Source organism: Pholis gunnellus (assembly GCF_910591455.1).
Source record: "Pholis gunnellus genome assembly, chromosome: 7".
In the NCBI taxonomy this organism is placed as follows: Eukaryota; Metazoa; Chordata; class Actinopteri; order Perciformes; family Pholidae; genus Pholis; species Pholis gunnellus.
Window position 1 is genome coordinate 7056924 of NC_136533.1, and position 22948 is coordinate 7079871.

The 22948-nt window shown below is 42.0% G+C and overlaps 2 protein-coding genes across 4 annotated transcripts in view; both read left to right on the forward strand.

Moving 5' to 3' along the window:
• The window catches only part of pparab (peroxisome proliferator-activated receptor alpha b), a 30649-nt gene extending 13364 nt beyond the window's left edge, over nucleotides 1-17285 (forward strand). The window contains exons 2-7 of one of the 2 annotated variants that reach the window (XM_079162975.1): nucleotides 75-543; nucleotides 1302-1465; nucleotides 4139-4277; nucleotides 8234-8433; nucleotides 12755-13208; nucleotides 13451-17285. In XM_079162975.1, coding sequence (XP_079019101.1) covers nucleotides 492-543; nucleotides 1302-1465; nucleotides 4139-4277; nucleotides 8234-8433; nucleotides 12755-13208; nucleotides 13451-13695 — 1254 coding nt within the window. In that variant the 5' untranslated portion in view covers nucleotides 75-491 and the 3' untranslated portion in view covers nucleotides 13696-17285. The remainder of the gene's footprint in view (nucleotides 1-74; nucleotides 544-1301; nucleotides 1466-4138; nucleotides 4278-8233; nucleotides 8434-12754; nucleotides 13209-13450) is intronic. The other variant, XM_079162974.1, reaches the window with a different exon arrangement.
• Nucleotides 17286-17952: 667 nt separating this feature from the next.
• On the forward strand, nucleotides 17953-21767 carry yars2 (tyrosyl-tRNA synthetase 2, mitochondrial; the record flags this gene model as incomplete). Of its 2 annotated transcripts, XR_013767161.1 has the most annotated exons (6): nucleotides 17953-18740; nucleotides 19454-19621; nucleotides 19747-19902; nucleotides 20125-20295; nucleotides 21143-21357; nucleotides 21519-21767. XR_013767161.1 is itself a non-coding variant. In XM_079163608.1 (5 exons), 5 exons carry the CDS (start codon nucleotides 17953-17955, stop codon nucleotides 21300-21302), a joined length of 1443 nt encoding a protein of 480 aa, XP_079019734.1. In that variant the 3' UTR covers nucleotides 21303-21509. The 2 variants fall into 2 exon arrangements, 1 of the variants encoding a protein (XP_079019734.1); XM_079163608.1 differs by lacking the exon at nucleotides 21519-21767 and having other exon boundaries at nucleotides 21143-21509.
• Nucleotides 21768-22948: the final 1181 nt, after the last annotated feature.

Below are 22948 nucleotides of genomic sequence, written 5' to 3' on the forward strand. Positions count from 1 at the left end.
CCCTTATTTCTCCTCCTCTTTACTATTTATATTTTTTCTATATTTCCCTGATTAGCCTCTCTTTCCTCCTCCAGCCCTTCTCCTCGCCCCATATCCAATGAGGAATTCACACATTCCTTAGCCACCATGCACCACCTCTCCGGAAACATCCATTCTGCCACTGTGTTTCCATCTGAATAAAAGTCCCATGGGCTTCTGGGAAATGTATCCTTATACCAGATTACGCAAGAAGTAAAGAAGTCGTGAATAGTCCAGAAAGATAAACATTTAATGGAAGAATAGAGGGTTGGAGAGAGGTAGAGTGAAGGAGAAGATAAAAGTGAGGGAAGCATGGGGAGAAGGCATTGTGGAAACATTTGATGATGTCCGGGAGAGGATGTTCAGGATTTATGTATGTTTAGGAGTGAGCAACGGGAGAAGAAGAAACACTGACACACTTTTCTTGTCCACACTCAGTTGAAACATGTGCATCAGGCTGGAACCACAGCTCCATGTCCGCTGCCAAATGTCTCTTGTCGTTCTGGCGTCTCCCGACCAACTCATGTGACTTGACGTAGTGCCACTGTTTTGTACCCTTGTGTCTTTGCTATTTATGTAGCAAGCAAGTTCTACCCAACCATGTGACCTTCACAAGGTGGAAATAGAAAACTGTTGGACACCTATGACCTGTCATCCCTGAGAAGGATAAGTAATACTACTCCATCAGTGTTATGCTAGTGACAGGCGTGAGGTCAAGGTCAAGCTGTACTTTACATTCCACAAGTTCTTTGCCTGAGGGAGGTGAGACAGTATTCGCAGCCGTTCAGGCAAATTTTTCCATACACACTGCAAATAAAGAGTTACATGAGTGTGCACACGTTCTCTTAACTCATACTCATGAGACTAAAAGTAGGTCTACAGTGCCAATGAAATTATACATACTGAGGTATTCAAATCAGATATGATTGTACAGCGTATGGGGTCAATAAGAACCATCATCTCGTCTGATTGAATGTCCAGTTGCAGGTGGCACCATTGTGAGAAGCTCTGTGCACAAAGATGAGCCTTTCCTCCACTTCTTTTCTCCACTGGATCTGCCTTTACACTGCAAAAGAAAACATGGATCCATTATCTTTTTTTTAATATAAAATACTATTTTTGAAAAAAATAAGGCCAGCGCTATTTAAAATGTATCAATTTCCAGCCACAGATTTGGTGCTCAGGTGAAACATTTCATTTTACCGGCCATCAGTGTCATCGGTGTCTTAAGATGCGCTTGTTCTATGACACGTCTAATCACCCATGTGCTTGTGTTTTTGCAGATGCCCTGACGCCAGCATCCAGCCCGTCGTCGGTTGTTTACGGGTTGGCAGCGGGCCAGGATGAGTTCTCATCCGCCTCCTCATCGCTGAATCTGGAGTGTCGAGTTTGTGCTGACCGCGCCTCGGGCTACCACTATGGAGTCCACGCCTGCGAGGGCTGCAAGGTGAGACGACGATCACACACATAATTTATACAGTCCGACAAGTGGTTCTGTCTTTATATTTCACATAAGGCTCTGGTGAACTAACTGATCCCTCTTACATTATCTTGTCACCCGACACTGTGTTTTACTTACTGCTCTTTTCTCTCCCTCAGTCAATCTTTCTGTCAATATCCGTCAATCACTTCCTCCCAAAGTCACCCACACTCAAGCACAGACAAGCCAAGAATCCCAAACAGCCTCCTGACTATAATAAATAAACAATTTTTAAACAACGGAAAACATGCCTGGCCAGAAATGGCCAGTGTGTCTTGTGACTACTGATAACTCCTAAAAGCATCAGAGCTACCAGGCTCAGCCTTTACACGTGGTCACTCAATAATCCTTCAGTTAATTGTTTACCAGTCATGTTGAAGAGCAACCCAAGGCTGTTTTTTAAGAGGGGCCGAAGGACAAAGATAGCCCCGACTTGAAGTGTGTGTGCATGTGTTTTTAAAGCTATGTTGGTGTGTCGGTAAACTGTATTCCTTTTATATTTTTGTAAAAGTGGCTGAAGGGAGAGACGTTTTTACACCTCCGCACTGTGAATCCACTCAGTGCAGCTAAATAAAGTGCTGCCAGGACAGCAGTGGGAGTATGAATGTCAGGAAGTAATACTTAAACTCAGCCACTCCATCATGTCAACATGATGCTACATAAACATTCACATCGGAGCAGGACATGTGAGTCTGTGCAGTGCTAGAATGATTGTTTCATGTGGATTTGCGTCTTTGCATCAATACAGAAATATCTACACTGAACAAAGGCTTTGGTGGGTCCACAGGGCAGGAGCCAAAGCTATGTGACTTATGCAGGGTGAAGCCGTAGGGCTGTAAAAAAATAGGTTATCACAAAGTCAAGGTACATTGGTTTAGCTTCTCCTACCTTTAGGAGGGAGTCGTTGAAAGTGCATCTATCAGATGTGCCAAAGGGTAATGGTGAAGCCCCTTTCCTGCAGCATTAGCTGGATCAGCTGAAGTCAGCATTTCTCGATGGGCCAGCGAGGCTTTGCACATTTCAAAGGCTCCTCCGGAATTTTTTATGTTTTCATGATTTTAAGCCTCTACTCCAAATCTAACAGAGATGTTAGAGAGGTGACAGGAAATTGAAAAAATATGGGTCGCCCAATGGAAATTGAACGAGGGAATTTGCAATCACAGTAATTGGAATGCGTTTTAACATCCAGGCCACTGCAACGCCTCAAAGCAGCCCTGCTGCGTGCCTATAAATATTTGTAAAATAGCGTTGGGGGTGGTTGTCTGCGACTCCTGAAGTTAAAAACATCACATGACCATGTGACCACCTGTATTTACCAAGTGTTTGGGTTTGTGTGCAGAGTGAGTGTGAATGGTGGACAGTAAAGGAGAAGATTATAAATTATTGGCACAAACTCATCTTTTAAAGAGCCCTGAAAACTTAAAATGAAAGTTAAATCTCTGCAACATTAAATGTTCATGACTAAATAAGCAACAATCAGCGTTAAAGTTAGGGAAAATCCTTAGTTATTGTTGCATATTAAACAAAACCCCAGCGTATCTGCTTCATCTGGACTGTCTTGAAGAGATTTCTGACGTCTTCAAGTCTTTTTTTTTGAACGTCTGATTGGTGCATGTCAATGCTTGACAGAACCCGGCCCGTCAAATCACTGAGAAGAGCACAAACAAAATCTCACATGTGAAATTACCTGAATTGTTTTAATTGTGTCATAAAGTATTCTTGTATACTCACACACGTACATGCATACCCTCTCTTGTGCATCACATCCCCCTGTCATTTGATCATGGAACAGTAATGGGAGGAGGCTGACCTCTGGTTTGTCAATACACTGATGAAGCCCATTTGGCCTGAACATCATGTCACCCTTGTTTTATGAGTGTGTGTGTGTGTGTTTGTTTGTGTGTGTGTGTGTGTGTGGGTGTGTGTGTGTGTGTGTGTGTGGGTGTGTGTGCATGCGCACATGATGTTGGAGGTTAGTGGGTGAGACAGTCAGAGTTACTTAGCATGTGCTCACGTGGTTGTAGCGTGTCTGTGTAATGTTGTATTGTCTCACCATTTTTGTCACTTTTCTCACTGTGTGAGTATTTTGGCACACAGGGTGACAGTCTGGGATGAAATTCAAATGAAGTTAAGCAATTCCCCAGGACATTATCTACCCTCCGGCCTACCGCACACATGCCTCTTGGTCCTGTGTGTTCCTTGCCAAAGGAACACACAGGACCAAAAGGAACACAGGGACCTCATTTTTGTCAAGATTGTGTCAGAGAAGAGATACTGATGGTGCAACTGTCTGATATTGTCACGCACCATTCATATGGGAATAAATCATTCCTTTCCTAAAAACTTTTTTTAAAACTGGATCCTGAAACTAGTTTCATAACAAACAAAATACCATACATAACACTAAGCCTTTATTGATCCCCAGAGGGGGAGTTCAGGTGACAGCAGACTGTATTTAAAGGTAATTTTCCTGTATTTACTACATTTCTGGTTTAATGTGCTTGTGTATTTTCTGATCTGGTCCATGGTGTTCATGTCTCATTCATACATCATTTTCAAAGAATTAACAGCAATTGCATTTTTGCTTCATGTGAGCCGTGTTCACATTTTAACAATGTTCTCACCCTCATTCCTTTTTAGGGTTTCTTTCGGCGGACCATCCGCCTGAAGCTGGAGTATGACAAGTGTGAGCGTCGCTGCAAGATCCAAAAAAAGAACCGCAACAAGTGCCAATACTGCCGCTTCCAGAAGTGCCTGTCAGTGGGAATGTCCCACAACGGTGAGTCCTGCGGTGCTCCAAGCCCAGCACGTACACACACATGCACACACACACATACACACATGCCAGATTCTTGTTACCTGTAAACACGCTCTACTTAACAGAGTACCACAGTTGTGCAGATGCAGAAGAAAGATCGGACATTTACGCACACACATAATTAGTATGAATAGGAAATCGAACACCACAGTTGAGTGTTAAGTTGCATATTAAGACAAGTCTCTTACTGAGGACTAATCCAGCTTCTTCTGCAACTCATTCATGTGCAGCACATGGTCTCTCCATCTTTGTGCATACTGCAGCCTTTACAGCGCTGGATCATATTGAATTGCAAAAGCTGAACCCACTGAACCCTTTTGGTTGAAGATATGTGAACAAGATTGAAAATCACATGACCAAGTGAGTCAATCCACATGATTATGTGACTCACAAAAAAACCCTAATAGCACCCTAATAGTCAACTTTGCTGCTCACATTGATCCGAAGATCCAATATTTGTCAGCATCCAAAATGTCACAAAGTATTACGAATAATGCTAATTAATCACATGTGATAAAAAAAAACATTGTCATTGAAAAAATGAAACCATGTTGCATTTGTTTTGTCGCTGGAAGAGAGCCTGCATTGTGTTTTACAGCAATCATTTGTAATATTTTAAAAAAGGTCATCATTTTTAAAGAGAATAAAGTCAAATTTGCTTGTCAAATTTAAGAATTTTCTTTCACAATGAATATTTTTCTTGGGAAACTTTAATTTTGTAATTTTTCGGATTTTGTATTTATTGCAATGTTCTTCCCAAAACATTGCATCATTTTCTAGAACTAACAAGAGTTTTCTTTCCACAAGAGTGACCCTAATACTTAAATTACTAGAAACTATTTAGTGACGTTTAAACCAGCAAATGCTTAAATGCTTCTACGGTTTGCGTTTCAGTCTTGACTGTTGCAGAGGAAACACCTGCACATGCAACATCTGTGCAATCAATATTGTGTTCAACAATCCTGAACAAAATATTGTCTTAAAAGCCATACATCAGATGTTCACCTCAGTGCTGCTTATCTTTGTTTGGAATGCAGGAATATTGAGGTCAAAGTTTGTGATTCTGGTGAATGCTGTTTACTCCGTAAACCTACAACATGGCATGCTGATCCTTTGTCAAGGCCAATGTACCGATTGGGAAAGAAACACTGAAACTGATTTTGGAGATGATGTGTGTTTGTGGTCTTTTCTGATCCGTCAGGGTATTTATAAAAAGGTCAATGCAATCGGGGGGGCTACATATAGACTGTGCACACTTTGCAGATATTCCATACCGGTGGCCGGACTGAGCGTCTTTATTTTGTCCCATGGGGTTATTGACTGAAGAGGCTTCCACATATATAACATAGCCCAGATTTTGATGATCATACTATTCAAGTATTTCTGTCAGCTCCACTTCCTCTAACGGTATAAGAGTATGGAGTTTCATGAGCTTAAATGTAACCGTAGAAGGGGAGGAAGGAGATTTGAGACCAGTGCAACCTCATCTTCTGGGGTTTGGTGGTCAAAGAGACAACGCGACCACAAGACTGCTAATTGTGGAGCTTTGTCCCTCTGTTTGTATGGACGGACAATTGATTTTTCCTTTCTAAAACAGTTCAACGGTTTTAATTTCTTCAAATTGAAGTCAACAAAGGTACAGCCGTCATCAGAAAGGGGGAAATTTACAGGAAGTCTTACAGTAGGAAAGGAAGCGTTTGATGGCTGGAATCTTCCTCTACAAATCAGCCATTGGAACAGTTGATTTAATGGAATGACAGACTGTCCACCTCGCACCTCTCTAGCCCCCTCCACAATCAAGTCGCAGACTCATCCCCTCACAGTGGACGTTATAGGAAATGGACTTATGCTCAGCTTAACATCACTCACTTCCTCTCATCTTAATTAGACGTGGCTCCTGCCCAGGCGCTCGCTGATGAGCTTTACCAGTTTCAGAGGATCCATCCACTTTGTGAGCAGTAATCTAATGGGCCCTCATGCTGTCTGCTGGATCAGTGTCCTCATCCCCACTCAGTCCTGCTCAGTTGGCCTGGATTTGTTTCAACAGCGGGCGGCTCGTTGGAAATCAAATCTCCTTTTATGCTTTTACTGTCTTGTAAATGCAGGTGTTAGGTGCAGCTGGATGTTGGGACCTCAGAAAGCGGTGTGTGTGTGTGTGTGTTTGTGTGTGTGTGTGTGTGTGTGTGTGTGTGTGTGTGCATCAGCTTGTGCCCATTTAAATTACCGTGTAGAGGTTGAAAACAGTTCACCTCTAATCTCATTCATCAAATGGGATCAGGCCGTCTGAGATACAGTATGCCGAAATCCTCTCGTAAAAAAACATCTCTTGTATAATGTTGAAGCATTCTTCGCATACACCTTGTAATATGTAGTAAGTTAACCTTTTGTGTTCATTCATAATTTCCTGTAATGCTGTAATGCATAAAAAGGAAGTTGTTTTACCTTTTTTTGTTGAATAGATATTGATTCTGTTTCCATTCTTAATGTTTTCTTTCAATTGTGCTTTATTGGCATGAAAACTTATACTAAAGCATCAAGAAAAAGAATCTTTGGGGCTTTTAACAATGTTTTTCAGGGATCTGAATACTTTACCATTTTACATTTGACTTAATCAAAGTGAACTATTTTGACTCAGACTTCATCTGAACTGAATTTGTTTCTCACTGTGGCGTTTTATAGAGCTGGCCATGCTGAGGTCAGTACTCACTTTGGGGTGTCTTTTTGTGGCACGGCGCTGTAAAGTGACTTGATTATGATGTTTTATTCAGAAACTATTATTAGAATATTTATATTAATAATAATAATAGCACCCCATGGCTATAATTTTAATTATTCATACCATGAAACAAATAAGCACACTGCATTAAAAAAAGCAACACTCTCCACCCCAAATGCCTGAGGCTTCATAAAAATTCCTGCCGTTTTGCAGCAAAAAACGACAGTTTGACTGCAGTGTGGAAGTTGTGTCAGGGCAGGTAAGCAACCCGCAGACTTTAGCCCGCGGTGGCCATGGCTCACCTCAGTCGACCCTGCAGCTCAGCCAAGTGTTGTTTTTATACATTCACTGCCAGGGCGAGACTCTGCACATTGCAAACTAAAGCAGTCAGGTGATGTTTCTATCTTTGAAATTACCTTCTATAGCAAACTGTGTTTTACTGACCTTTCAGTCTCTTTTTGGAATATTGTTCACATTAGAATTAGTGTGTGTGTGTGTGTGTGTGTGTGTGTGTGTGTGTGTGTGTCTAGTGCTTGCACTGTGCTGTTTGCAGATCCAGTTGCTGCTGTAGTCATTTTTTATAGACGGAAAGAAAATACATGGTTTAAAAAAATAATAGAATTGAACTTCTCTGACTTTGAAATGAAGGCCTGGGGCTGCACTTTGGTTGAGCTGTAAAGGTCATTTATTTATATTGACATAAAAAAATGCCAGATTCTTGTAGCATCTATTTAGCACATCTATTTAGTTTAGCATTTAGTGGTGCTATTTTTGAACATTTCATTGCAACTCCGCCACTCGCTTTGTTTGGACATTTTTAATACTTTATACTATGTTAAATGTTTTGCGTAATCTGCTGATGCGTTGGCATCAATTCATTTGACATAACCGGGTGTCTTTTTAGAGATTTTGAAAATGATTCCTCCAGATGTCAGCATCTTAAATATGTGATAATTGTGGTTTTGTGGATGTCAAGCTATTTTACATTTTCCTAAACTGTGTTTGTTTTAAAGTACTCCGTGGCCTCTTTTTATTCTTACACAGTTGTTTTCTCAGTGTTTTATTGATCTAATATTCACATTGCATTTATTGCATTTTCTGCAATGTCTGTCACACTGTAAAATGAATCTGTGACTTGACAGATTTATACTTGCACAAATTCTGTAATCATCATCTGACTTTCTACCTGCTTTGCTTACAGCCATCCGCTTTGGCCGGATGCCCCAGTCGGAGAAGCTAAAGCTGAAGGCGGAGATGGTAACGGGGGACAGGGAGGTGGGAGACCCCCAGGTGGCCGACCAGAAGACGCTGGCCCGGCAGATTTATGAGGCCTACCTCAAGAACTTCAACATGAACAAGGCCAAGGCTCGAACCATACTCACCGGCAAGACCACCACACCTGTACGTTGATTAAAAGTAGTGGGTTGGTGAGTGAAAGGTGTCGCTTGTGTGGATTGCGCGTTCACGGCTCTTCTCCTCACCAGAATTTCCTCACAGGTCAAGGTCATGTTGTCTTGCAATGTTTTTAGTTTATTTCCTCCCCATTGGAGTGATTTGAATCTGATTTTGAGCACATTTAAAATTTGCAATCGAACAAATGTCTCAATATGACCTGGCAGCCTGCCCCTCAGAGATTATGTGCAGCCAGCCAATGACGGAAATAACTTGCTCAATCGGTAGTGCAAGCCAGCACACAAGCTGGACAAGGAAACATCTGTATCTGTATAAGGACAAGGAAACATCTGTATCTGTATAAAGAGCCAGTGTATGAGCCCATCACTTATCCCTCCACTGCCGGTTTACCTCCATGCCTGCACTCTTTTCATCACCCGTCGCCAATCTCACCGAAAACATTCCCTCGCAGCCTCGTTTCTTTAATTTTCCTTTGATCAGAAAAGCGGAGAGTCGTGAACTGCGGCCCAGAGTTGTTGTGAATACCATGGATGGATGTGTGTAGGTGTGAATACGGTCAAGAGGGACAGGTCAGTCCATGTGCACTTCAATGTTCAAACACCGACCTCCCCCTCTGCTTCTGGAGATCAAAGATTTCAGATGGATAAGTCTCCATTTAGAGTCCAGAGGGAGTCGGGTTTTGCTGTCAGTTGGAAAGCAGTCGGTTGAAATGCACATGGTGTTTGATCCACCCCTTGATTTTAGTGCTCACTCATAGCACTTGTATACAACGTGGAGCTTCACAATAGGGCTTGGCGATAATTCAATATGATGATTTATCGTCTTTCAATGGAATCTTATCGTGATAAAATCATATATTGATATATTGTGATACACAATTCCATCATCCAAGTTGATAATCATGAGCACATACTAACTAACTTTCTTAGTTTCAAACTCAGTTGAATCAAACTATTGTCTAATCTAATTCCTCTGTATTTGTGTGCTTGCAGCTAAACATAGCTGGTGCGTAGCTGGAAATATATATTTCTCTATAATTTCACTTGGAACAGTTATGTTCATTTAGAACTTTTCATTTGTTTAGTATTTAATTTACACAGGAGTATACAAAAACCATGTGTAGTTACCATGTGGTTCTTTCATATAGACTGTTTATTTATTGACCTACCAGAAAATATGCTATATTGTGATATCGCTGTCGAGATAGTAAATTGCCTATATCGGGATGGAAGATTTTGGCCATATCGCCCAGCCTTACTCCCATGAAAGTCATATTGTACAGTTTCCCACAGCTCTGTACAGATTCCGACATGTCTCAAACATTTGATTCTGGGATTGTTTGTGAACAGTTTAACATCAGAATCAGAATCAGAATCGGCTTTATTGGCCATGTATGCGTATGCATACATGGAATTTGTCTCCGGTTTCCACTCCGCTCTGAATTTACATACACTGTTTTACAGCTGGAACAGCTTGTGTCCAGGGTGTGAACATGAAAGAATGGCTTCCTAATATTGTTGCATCTCACATTATTTTAAGTCTTATTTAAGTAAACAGATAAATACTACAGAAGATAATGTTGCAAGAAGACGGTTGACATAGAAAACATTCAACTTAATTATTGTATTGAATGTCAACGCTCCATCATCAACTTCTTTGGCGCTGAGTCAGGATTGTTCCGTCAGGTTAGACTCGACCGTCTCAACGTCTGGCAGGAATACTGAGCCATAATTGTGTCACTGTTGGCTCTGATTTCTGAACAGTGATTATCCGTTTTGTTGTCTGACTGAACTGGTTTCGCTGAGCTATGATTCGTACTAACAGTACATACAGTTTTGACTGGGTGTCCTAAAAAAACAAACGGCTACAGAAATGTCAAGCTGCTGCTCTGGGCTATACTGTTCACTGGGTATGATCCAGTGAATTTATTGGATAATACAAGAGTGAGAAGCCCTTTTAGAATTGGTAACTATTATCACTAGGGCATAACGATTATTTTCATTATTGATTCTTCCGCCAGCTAATCCTCCTATTGAGTTCTATGAGGAAGTTCAGAATAGCAAATCATAACTGAGGAAGGCTATGCATTGTTCATATTTAGCAGCTTGGCTCTCAGGATGGTTATGTTGGTCAGTTGGTCATTGGTTGGTCCAACACTTTGGTCCACACTGAGATATCTCAACAACTATACTGATGGATTGCCATGATATTTTGTATACAAATCCACAGAGGATGAAGTCTACTTTGATGATCTCCTGACTTTTCATCTAGCACTGGCATTTGGTCAAAAGTATTGTTATGAAGTCAGAAAGTCAGAAATATTAGACCTAAAACTTTGGTTTATGACCAAATACCTGTACAAAACTAAAGACATTTCCATCAGCAACAGCTTATCAAATGCTAGCATGCTAACATGATAGATACTGAAGATGGTGTTAGCCATGGTGTTAGCCTTTAGCGCAAAGCATTATTGTGCAGACTCACAAAGTCGCTATAGCATGGCTGTATACTCTTTTATACTTGTTTAGCCAACTGTAGCTGTCTTTAAACCTTGTTAAAGAGCTGTAGTCTTGTGGAGACGTTGCAGTGTTTTCATCTGACAGCTTCTGCAGCACACACAGTGTTATGATAAGCCTAAAGGGACTTTGCTTTCTCATTTGTGTTGCAGCTGTTAGTCAGGTAAAGTGTAGCAAAAGAATGGTCTGCAAAGCCTTTCTGAGCATCCATAAGGTTGTAGCTGCAGGGTCAAGGAGAGTAATTATGTCCTCATGGAAATCTTGAAAGACTCAACAAGGGCTGTGGGCTTTGTTCCTTTCTCTACCCACTGAAGAACCAACGGCTGAGGTTGTTGTGACAATAAGATGACGGCTTCTTTGCTTCTGCGAGGTCACAAAGCATCAAATTACGCAGTGGTCGATGAGGCAAATGAGGCAAAGCATATCCTTTTGAAAACCTGAAGATATTTACAGTACACAATGTGTATGCATAACATTGTTTCAAGGCATTCTGAGTTGGAGATTACTATTTCAAGGCCAAAACTTAGATTGTTGCTTTATACAAATGTGCATGAACAATTTGTTCAGAAGAACATTATGATTGTTATAACTTGTTTATTATAAATGATCTGTCACAACTGGTGATCAAGTGTCGTGTTGATGTAGAAATACCATATCCTGCTACTCGAGCACACATTTAGCACAGCACTCTGAGACAGAGCTCCGATATGATGGGAAGCAGCAGGTGGAGCTGCTCATCGGGTGGTGTAACGTATCCACGGTGGGAACAGTGACGCAGCTAAAAACACTTGTTAGGTAGAATCAAGGGCATCACTGCTACCATAGCAGTGATGCCCTTGAAAAATCTTTGCATGCTTATAAAATAATCTAGTTTAAAATGTCTCTTACTCTCACACCAAGATGAGGGTCCAAAAAACTTTAAAAATGCTTCACCAAATTTGGGGTTTTAATTTATCTGTATGATCGGAGGTTGCAGCTACTGAGAGAACATAGCGAAGGAGGCAATTTGTGTAAAATGGCCTGATAGAGAAAAATGTATCGATGTTCTATTCTACAGTTGTATAAGGAGGGCGAGACAACTTTCTCATACAAACTGCAATGATGTGTGCGGAAACCCGAATCTGACATAAATCATACATGCATGATGTGCTGAATCTGACGTTTTCAAAGAAGATGAACTTGCATGCAATTATAAATCACCATAATCAATTCCTGACAGAAGCATTGCTTGAGTTAACGTTTTTTATTTTTATTTCTAGAATAGAAAGTAAAGCACTGGATATAATGTGTATAAGATCTTCTAGGGGGAAAAACTTTATAAGTGAAGGCTCAATCACCTTATTATTTACAGTAAGAATCTGAAATACCTCATCAGCTGTCTCTTTTCTGACTATGAGAAGCACATAATTCTGGCTTTGTCAACATTAAGTACAAGTCTCAACAGCGCCAACTTTAACTCTGTTCCTATAGGGAAATGATTTGCGTCTCAAACCTCTGGTGAGTGTTAAATGACCCACAACTATGTAGCTGTAGGGGTATGACTGTTCTGGGCTTAGCCTCTCCTTTCAGTAAGGATTATGGGTAAACACCACATACACTATGGTTTTTCATGATGAGAGGTTTGCGGACTCAGCTTTTCCATATTTATGTAGTCAGGGCAGGGTTATTTATGTAATGTATGCCCAAATAGTAGGCCCACGCACTGTACTGACTGTGTTGCATTTCAAGTGGGAACCCATTTTTAGCTTTGCCTTACACATATTGCTCACATAAGTTTGTCCTTGTCCCCACAGCCTTTCGTCATCCATGACATGGAGACCCTCAAGCTGGCAGAGCAGACGCTGGTGGCAAAGATGGTGGGCTCAGTGGGGACGCTGAAGGACCGGGAGGCAGAAGCTCGGATTTTCCACTGCTGCCAGTGCACGTCGGTGGAAACCGTCACCGAGCTGACAGAGTTTGCAAAGTCCGTCCCCGGGTTCTCGAGCCTGGACCTCAACGATCAGGTGACTCTTTTGAAATACGGCGTGTACGAGGCCCTCTTTGCCATGCTCGCCTCCAGTATGAACAAGGATGGACTTCTTGTAGCGTACGGCTCAGGCTTCATCACCCGGGAGTTCCTCAAGAGCCTGCGGCGGCCGTTCAGTGACATGATGGAGCCAAAGTTCCAGTTTGCAATGAAGTTTAACGCATTGGAGCTGGACGACAGTGACCTGGCTCTGTTTGTGGCCGCTATCATCTGCTGTGGAGGTGAGGATGCAGGAAAAACGTTGTTTAAGATTAAACTATTAATTTGCTGTATTGATCTGTTCTTTCTCCTTTTGCTCTTTGAGGACTTGTAATCTATCTCAAAGCAAATGCTTCCATACTACACAAATTGCAGCAATTGTGAAAGCGTTCTGGTACTACCTTGCTACTGAATATTTGTATTCCAATGGGAGATTATGGTTAGGTGGTCTCACTCAAGTTTATTTTGCTTCCCTTGTGATCAGACCGCCCAGGCCTGGTGAATGTGGCGCACATCGAGCGAATGCAGGAGAGCATTGTGCAGGTGCTACAGCTCCATCTGCTGGCCAATCACCCCGACAACTCTTTCCTCTTCCCCAAGCTGCTGCAGAAACTGGCTGACCTCCGGCAGCTAGTCACTGAGCATGCCCAGCTGGTGCAGGAGATCAAAAAGACAGAGGACACTTCACTGCACCCACTCCTGCAGGAGATCTACAGAGACATGTACTGAGGGGTTTATGGAGGAATAACCAGGAGAGGCACTTTACAAATCATCTCCTCTATTTCAGGGACAGAAGAGGAGTCCTCCATAAACTAGGTTGAACCACCTAACCCCCCCCCATAATGCAGCAAGAGTTTGGCTTCTGGTTTAGCACATCGGGTCCAGTTAAGGCCCTGGCAAGAGGCCAATGGTTCTCTTGGTTTGGCACAGTGCTCTCCACTCCATTGTGTGGACCTTCATCGGCAGAAAAGTCACGAATGCAAAGACGTGATGTACAGCTGATTGAGCCCCGAGCTAGAAACCAGTGCATGCAATCACTGACCAAACGCTAACTGCTAATTTGAAGTATCGGAGGTGATCTCAATGGTTATCCCTATCCTGACCCTTAACAAGCCCTAAAAATGAGGAAAGAAAGTGAACTCGACAGTCACCACTCCAGCAGTATGCTTGAAAGAAGATTTTTGTACCGATGTCAAAGAGCCATATTATACATTCAAAGCTAACAACACCCAAATGACTGCAGTGGGCAGCAACATGATACCGTTTTCAAGAAGGGCAGCTTCTGCCAAATTGCACCAGCTGTACTGTAAGTCTTCTAAGCCATACTGCGTTTGTAATGATACCGGAAATTAACAATGTCTTTCATATTCCTTTCTCTTCCTAACATCGGAATATTGTTGGTTGTTGGCAACATTGTTGGTGTGGATTATCATCACGTATTGCTCAATTTGTCCACCAACTGTACAGGCAATAGTATTTTTAAACTTCACAGTAAGATAGCGAAATCTTAGTTTGTAAGAAATGTTCTCAAGACTGAAATAATCAGAGGCAGAGATTCACTGTGTACACGCACCACAATGCACGTCCGCAGCATGAACACGCCCGTGATATGTTAATATGACACCATTTTATACTGGACCTCTGTTGAATGCCTTTTTCACAAAACACATGCACAGACATTTGGCACTCCATCCTGTTTTGCATCCTGGTGTTGAAGGGTTAACACCCAGATAAACCGCATTGCAACCTTTATACAGGCAGACTTTAAGCAGATTTGCCAGAAATTCATACATCTGTTTCTTAATTTATCACTCAGTGAAGCCCTGTTTACTCCAGAATATGTCTCATTATTGTGTTTCTCCCAGTTAGTCGTGCTTGGTCTCTCCTCCTACCTGCCTTCTAGTGTATTTCTCAGGCTTTCTTTGGTCCTCATAACACATGCAATTATTAAGATTCAGGGGTCTTACGTGCCCATTTTTACATGATGGCAAATGAAAACCATTGCTCTTTTTTTCATAGAGAAAAATCATAAAGTGATGCCCTCATAGATTAAACGGATACTTTGACAATTTAGCATGGTTTAACTAGTTGCCGGGGATTGATGAAGACCAAATACATTTCCACAAGTTGTTTTTGTCCTCCTATCTATGACGATGACTGTGCATGTGAAGAGGCCACTCCTGTATTTTGTTGTCATGTTGCCTTTTGTAGAAAATGAACATGCTACACAGAAGACCTACAGTAAGGGAATGTTGATAAGGAAATGGTAAAAGAAATGCATTGCTAATACTTTGGATGGATTATATATATGTAAATCTGTGACCCCCCCCCCCCCCCCCCCCCCCCCCAACCCAAATCCTACAATCATCATGAATAATTTAAATTCAGCCACAAGAAGTTTTTATAAATACATCATCATTGTATAAACAGAGTGTACTGTACATAGCTGAAATGATCACATTGACTGCTCGCCCCACTTTTTAACTCTTGAGGTATACAAGGTACTAATGATGATCAACTTTTTGTATTTCTCCGTTTGGAAAATAGCATTTGAAATTTTACAGCAACCGTATGTTCTTTTTTTGCTTAAATGCCACATACCTGTGTTTTAATTGAATTGGATCATATTTTTATACTAAAGTATATATGTATGACTAAATCATATAGTTGTGTATTTGAAATGGCACGATCGAAGAGTGCAGTGTAAATAGACTTAAGGGTAACAGGACAACTGGTAATCTAAATAGATAGATCTGAATCCCTCTGGGGACATTCCTTTTGTTGATTGCTATTTTTAGATAGAGAACCATCAATGCATTCAGTTCATTTCAACACTCTTGTATTTGTTCAATTAAGCTGTTGTGATTTTAAAGTGAAAGCATATGTGGGCTGCACAGGGCTGTGCTAGCTCACAACTTTAAATGGTTGATTAAAACCTGACCTCTGTGACTTTTGTCATTTTTAAAAATCAAGCTACAGCCCAGCACTGATCATAGAATATTGATCTCCTCTTTTTATACTCTGTTCTCAGGTTGCATATAGAAAGTAAGGGTAATATATGCACAGAATGTTCTTCTTATTATCAGAAATCATCCATAGTTGCCTCCTGTTGTTGAACAAACAAACTTGTTTTTTTTAATTTTATTACACATCACGTCTCTGTTGATATGCACTCGTAATTTTCATCACATCACATGCTATTAGTAAAGAAGATGCAGTAAAGAAGATGCAGTATGTACTGTTTTATAATCCTGTTTCTGTCACGCTTTTTGTCTGACTTTCCTCTCCATACTCGCTGCTATATTCTACTAACTCACCAAACCTTTCTTATGCCATGAGTAGATTACTGACCTTCAAGCTGCCTCTACTTACTTCTCACAACTTCTCACAGAATGTCAGTCCCACATGCAGAATTCATGCGACGCAGCTCGGTTTTTCCCCTCGCAAGATTCCAGGGACTTGTAGTTCCCAGGCACGCTTCGGGATTAACCATAAACAATCTGTGCCTTGGCGTGTTCCCATGCCATAAAACACTAGAGATTCAGAAGAAAAAAAACTTGACTTGTGCTCACACACACACACACTTTTAGACTTGTAAACTATGTGTGTCGTCAGCTAGAATTAGCTGTTTAGGACACAATAGGGCCACGCAGACAGAAAATCATGTCACAGCAGATTTAGGAAACTATCCAATGTACAGCAAGAGAGAGGCTCAAACGTTATATTAAAGCTTAATTTTACAGTTAAAGAAAACCTAAAAACTAAACGGTTGAAACGCTAGAGCCCTAGAGGAAAAGTCGGGTAAATTGTGATGTCTTGCTTACCCTTAGGGAAGTCTGTTTTGTGTTGAATTGACAAGGGACTTAACTTGTATCAGGGAAACCTAGTCTTCCTTTGTTGAACTAGCTCAGGACATAGAAAGAAACTGTTTTGTTCCTTCTTGTTCTCAGTCTTTTTCTCTCAAGAGGAAGCTTATAGTGCTCTGCCTTACAGCACACAAACACCAACAACAAAAGTGATTAAAGGAATATTGATATTGCCTTTTATTTTTTATTTTACAAAACTGACAGAAAACAATGTTACCAGGGGGGCAGCAGTCATAGCAACTAGGTATTTGATTTTTTTTCTTCCTGGATTTCCTGGAGTTTGTTTTTGTGGCTATAGTGTCATGCAAAGAGACAACAGACTGTCTTTGGGTGTGTTGTTCATGTGTAATGTGGCTTGGTAACAATGCTGTAAATGTTTGATGAATGTATATCTAGTCATTTAAACAATGGAACAAGTTGACATTGAAAAATAAAATGATTTTTAAATCCATGCATATTTGTTTGTTTGAATTGAAATGGACAATAATAGCGTTAATATATCTCCCGTGCCTCCTTTTCCTCTCACACCTTAGCTAGGTTTCTAGTAAAGATGTATCAAACTAATATTAAAATGCTTAGTCATCTTTAGGCTGGTCAGCTGGACCTAATGCAACTTTGCCATATAAATACATATATCAGTATATTCTCTTTGTACAATTGAGTGAACTAATAAGTGCACATACTGCATTTTACTTCAATGTCCATGGAGGGTAGAAATAAATGTATAGAATAAAATACATCTTGCATGTGTACAAGGGTAATGCACTGCAGCTTGCTCCCAAGATCTGGGGAAAGAATGTTTATTAAGAGTGTGCACCACTAAATGACAACATCAAATTAAACTGAAAGGGCCAGGTGCTTCTATCCTTGATAAGGGTCCATAACACTAGTTGTAACATCCACAACACCTATTGTGTAGGTAAAACCTACAACATGCAAATTCCTATATATTTAGTTGTTGTTTTTTTACCCAGGGCCCCCCAAGTGGCTAAATGACATCCAGTAAATCTAAAGTTGATGGTCTCAGACGGTTGAACCAGTGCACTAGAGGCGCTATACTCCTCACAAACTGTCCGTGATTCTCAACGCCGCCTCCGTGTTCCTGTCGCATTTGTCCAACATGGCTGCGTCCATGGCGAGGACCTGCTGTCATGTATCGCGGCATGGAGCGTGTATTCTGCGTAGACGAACGAGTCTCTGCCTCGCTCTCGGGTCTAAACTGCACTGTTCTTCACCGGCACACAACGGACTGCTCTCTTCTCTAAATAAACGCGGTGTCCTGAAGGACTCTTTCCCAGAAGACGCAGCTCAGGACCAGCTCCCTCGGTTGCTCCAGTCCGGTGCTCAGACCGTGTACTGCGGCTTTGACCCCACGGCCGACAGCCTCCACGTGGGCAACTTGCTCGCGATCATCGGCCTGCTGCACTTCCGTAGCGCCGGGCACCATGTCCTCACCGTGCTCGGGGGGGCCACGGCGCAGATCGGAGACCCGAGCGGGAAAACGAGCGAGCGAGAGCGGATGCCCGCGGACGTTGTGGAGGCGAACACCCGCGGCATCCGCGAGAGCATCCAGAGGATCTTCACCAACCACGAGCTGCACTTTCAGGACACTACCAGAAAGCTGGGCACGGTGACCGTGCTGAACAACCTGAGCTGGTACAAGAACTGGGGCGTGGTGGACTTTCTGTCGGAGGCCGGAAGGCACTTCAGGATGGGCACCATGCTCAGCCGCCACAGCGTGCAGTCCCGGCTGAAGAGCGCAGACGGTATGAGCCTGACAGAGTTCACCTACCAGGTGTTCCAAGCTTATGACTTCCACCACCTGAACCAAATATACGGCTGCAAGATTCAGCTCGGGGGCACCGACCAGCTGGGCAATTTGATGTCTGGCCATGAGTACATTCACAAGTAAATGTCCATCCTACTTAAACAAGAGTACAACGGGTTATATCAGCGGCAGTACCTTTAGTATGGTCAGAGGGCATCGTTCCAAACCTCGTTGAAAATGATGTGAACATAACATATCATTGATCCTTGGTAATAGCGTGCACACCAACATATTTAACTTAAAGTCTTGTGTGACTTGTAAGGAGTCGCTCTTCAATTCTGCATTCTTATAAACTACCAAAGCAGCTGTTCTTCACAGAAACTAAGAGAAGTGGAGAATGTCACCTAAGTCTTCAGAAAGCCCTGACTCCCACCCCTGATATATATATTTATAGCTTTCTGTAGTGTTTGAACTGGACGCCATCTTCTTTTAATCAGCATCAAGCTTCTTCCCCCTTGAACTAAAAGTGAAAATGTCTTTCTATGTGTCTATCACTATATTAATGAGACTCTATATATCACAAATGGAAAATGTATCCAAAATCCTCTATTAATAACCATAATGACGTTTAGAACTGCGTTTCGCTATTAAGCAGATCAGGCAAACTCTTCATACATGAAGGTTTTAGTTAGAATTTGCTTGAAATCAAACATTGTTTAGTAAAACAATATCACAATATAATCATATCCCTATTTGATTCCACTGAACATTGAATTATTCACCAATGTAGACCAATAATACCACTCCGTTTTTTTTTTTGTTACTTTGTTACTGAATCCTAATTCCTCTGCAGAGTGGGCGGTGAACAGGTGTACGGCCTGACCATCCCGTTGGTGACCAGCTCTGCCGGGGACAAGCTGGGGAAGACGGCAGGCAACGCAGTGTGGCTCAACCGAGACAAGACGTCTCCCTTTGAGCTCTACCAGTTCTTTCTCAGGCAGCCTGACAACAGCGTGGAAAGGTGGGTGAAGATGAAGCCTGGTGATGAAAGACACGATGACCAGTGCAAGGCCTGAAAGTGTAGGTATTCGGTGCACTGTAACAGGAGGCTGAGACCTATTGCGTGTGTGTTTGTTTTTTCTGTAGGTACCTGAAGCTGTTCACCTTCCTGCCTCTGGCGGAGGTGGAGAGGCTGATGGAGCAGCAGAGGGAGGACCCAGGTAAACGCCTCGCACACAAACGGCTGGCAGCAGAGGTGACGAAGCTGGTGCACGGAAAGGAGGGCCTCGAGAGCGCAAAGAGGTCAGAACATGCTGCGTGCGTTTGCTCTGTATGAGGTATTTACTGATATTTTATCCAATACGGTTAAAGTTTTCTAAATGCTGTGTTTTATTTGGGTTAACTGAGAAAGGAACTCCCACTAGGGTCCTTGTCCTGTAGCTGGCCCTGACCTCTGACCTCCGTGCAGAGGGGATAATCTACCTATTCAGACAAGGAAAGTCATACTGTGTGTTTTTGCTGCAGATGTACCAACGCACTGTACCACAGCAGCGTGCAGGCCTTGGAGGAAATGAGTGACGACGAGCTTCAGGAGCTCTTCGGGGAGGCACCGTTCCACGAGCTGCTGTTGGAGCCGGGCACCACCGTGATCGACGCCTGTCGCAGGGTCAACGCCCTCCCAGAGGGCCCCAGAGGGTAGGTGCTCTCGGTTTAACGCTTCGGTCCAAAACAGTAACATCTGCGTTAGGAAATGCGCCGCAGTCACCTTTGTTGCTGCGGCTGTTAAAACTCTGTGCCAAATTGCTTGTTTTGTCCGACCAACGGTCCAACTTTTATTCAATTTCCAATTATATAAAACAGAGAAGAGCAGCACAACATTGCGTGTACATGCTGTGTGAGAGAACGTGAGCCAGAGCGAGCTTGATGTCGTTGACATCAGGGCTGTCCCTTCTTGGCCGATCAGTGGACTACTCTGTCGCTTTGGTCTTAGTCGATTAGTAATTCTTTAATCTTTTTCATGCTGAATGGCTTATGTCCGAGAAACTAATGAGCACACCTCCGGTAAACACAAGATTTAGAGAAACGGGTCTTTCGATTACGTCGCAGCCTGCAAAACAGCTCTGCGAGATGTTTGACTGTAGAATGTCGTCCCATCGTTCTGCGTAGCCGTGTGGACTGAATCGCCACAATGGGTGCATGAGAGCTGGCTTGACAATCCCAAATATAAAGCCTGTTTGGCTAAGGATCTGAAATGGGAATACAAAAGCTAGATTCAAACTGTGTGTAAAATCGTTCCACACAAAAAAATCTACAGAGAGGTCTGGATGTTTGAGTCTGTAAAAGTATGGAATTTAAACTTGGAGAATGTGTATGAACCCTGTGTCTAGTGTGATCACAGTATAATATATAAAGATGGGTGACAATCGGATACATGTGCATGTTCACGATGTGTCTTGCAATGCAAGGTGATGTCGTGACTATATCCGACAGGTGATGTAGAGGAGACGCTGTACTAACGGACCGTTGACGTGTTTGTGTGCAGGTATCAGATGGTTTCAGAGGGAGCCGTGTGGATCAACCACCAGCGGACGGACAAACCGGAGCAGCTGCTGATCCCCAAACTCCATATCCTGTTGAACGGACTCACCTTGCTCCGAGTGGGCAAGAGGAACTTCTACATCATCAAGTGGCTCGCTCTCTGAGGCTCTCTGCTCTCGCAAGGGGACCAGTTCGACCAATGATGGACTGGCTGGAAAGGTAGGCGACCAGCAGGGGTCAGTGGAGGAGACGTGGATGGACTGATGTTTTGGAACATACTGGGTTTGTGGCGTAGGGATTTGTGCCTGTGGTTGTAAATATAAATATGTATGTGTACTGAATCCAAAGCTATGGTATTAAAAGGCGTTTTGATGATACAGATTGTGTCGCCTGCTGACTTTGTGCTGCTACAGAGAGCTTGGACAGCGAACACTAGAGGGCAGCATTGTCCCAGTCATGACGGTGATGCTACAGACGCCCACAGCTGCACCACATATCCTGCTGTGACCCCCATCGGTAAATAATAGCTCACAGTAAAATTAAATTGCATCATTTCTCGCAAATAGGTGATAGTTCTATCTTAAGCACATCCTGTTTTGTTTTTTTTTGTTTTATTTAATGTGAACATGAGGCCAACATCTGTCTCGGTGTGGCAGTTTTTTTTCTGTCTTTAGTGGTGAAAGGTGTAAATTGTACCAGAAAGAAACAAACTAGGTTTTGGATGATTTCTGAAATGAACTAATCTTGCTTGTAGATTTTTGTCAGATTCCATCAATTTGATATTATCATTAGCAGAATATTTTTTTGCAATATCCACATTGGTTTTCCACCACGGTACCGACTTCTTCTCACTGTGGTGTAAATAATTTCATAACTTTCAGCATGCAGGGCCTTTGCCTGTCATTCTTAGTTTATTTATTTTTTTTGCATTTGCAGACTTCTAAAAGTGAAGATGTGCGTAGCTATCTATGTCTTGTACATCTGCTCATCTCTTTCTGTCCTGGGGGCTGGTGGACATGAGGACAGGGGTCTGCTGTGTGCTGAACCTTGACTTATACTTCTAGCTCCAGAGAATCGGTGGAAATACCTTGCCATATGGTCACACAGTTACCCAATTTACAGATGAAATTTTCGGCCATTGCTTGATAGTTTTGACATTGAGGGGGTATACCTACTGCAACAGAGGGCCGACATATTGAAGTTGTAGGCCATGTCTATTCAGAAATGTAATTTATTTTAAGGTAGGAACATTTATAAGCATTTCCATTTCACTGATTTTTATTGGAAACTGCCTCCATTACTTATTTTTCTAAATGTTAATGCTAATTGTTTTGTCAGCCGTTTGACTTGTTTTTTTAAATCTCTATATAAATGTGTATTTTATGATTTGTATATGTATTTAAGATATCTTTGGTTGAGGTTTAAGTAGATGTATGTAGTTATGTCTTTTTTAATTTAAAACAAAGACATAATGTCTCAAACTCTAGCCTGAAGTTTAGCCTAGTTTTGCCATAAGGATGCAGTTTTTTTTTAAATTGCATTAAACATACCTACCAGTGAATATTCACATGTTAGCAAAGATAATGTTTCTTTCAGTTTACAGTTGAAATAAACAAAAAAAGTAAACTAATGAGAACATATTTTCTTGGACAAAATTTTAAATGCATTATTTTCAAAAAGATTAGGTGGAACACTACTCAAAGCAGTGATGTGCTGAAGCGGTTTTGAGGACGTGCTGACTGTTTCAATTTATAATATTTTAGTTGCCAAATCAGCGGGTGGTGTAATATGTTGCAAGCCTGCCGCAACT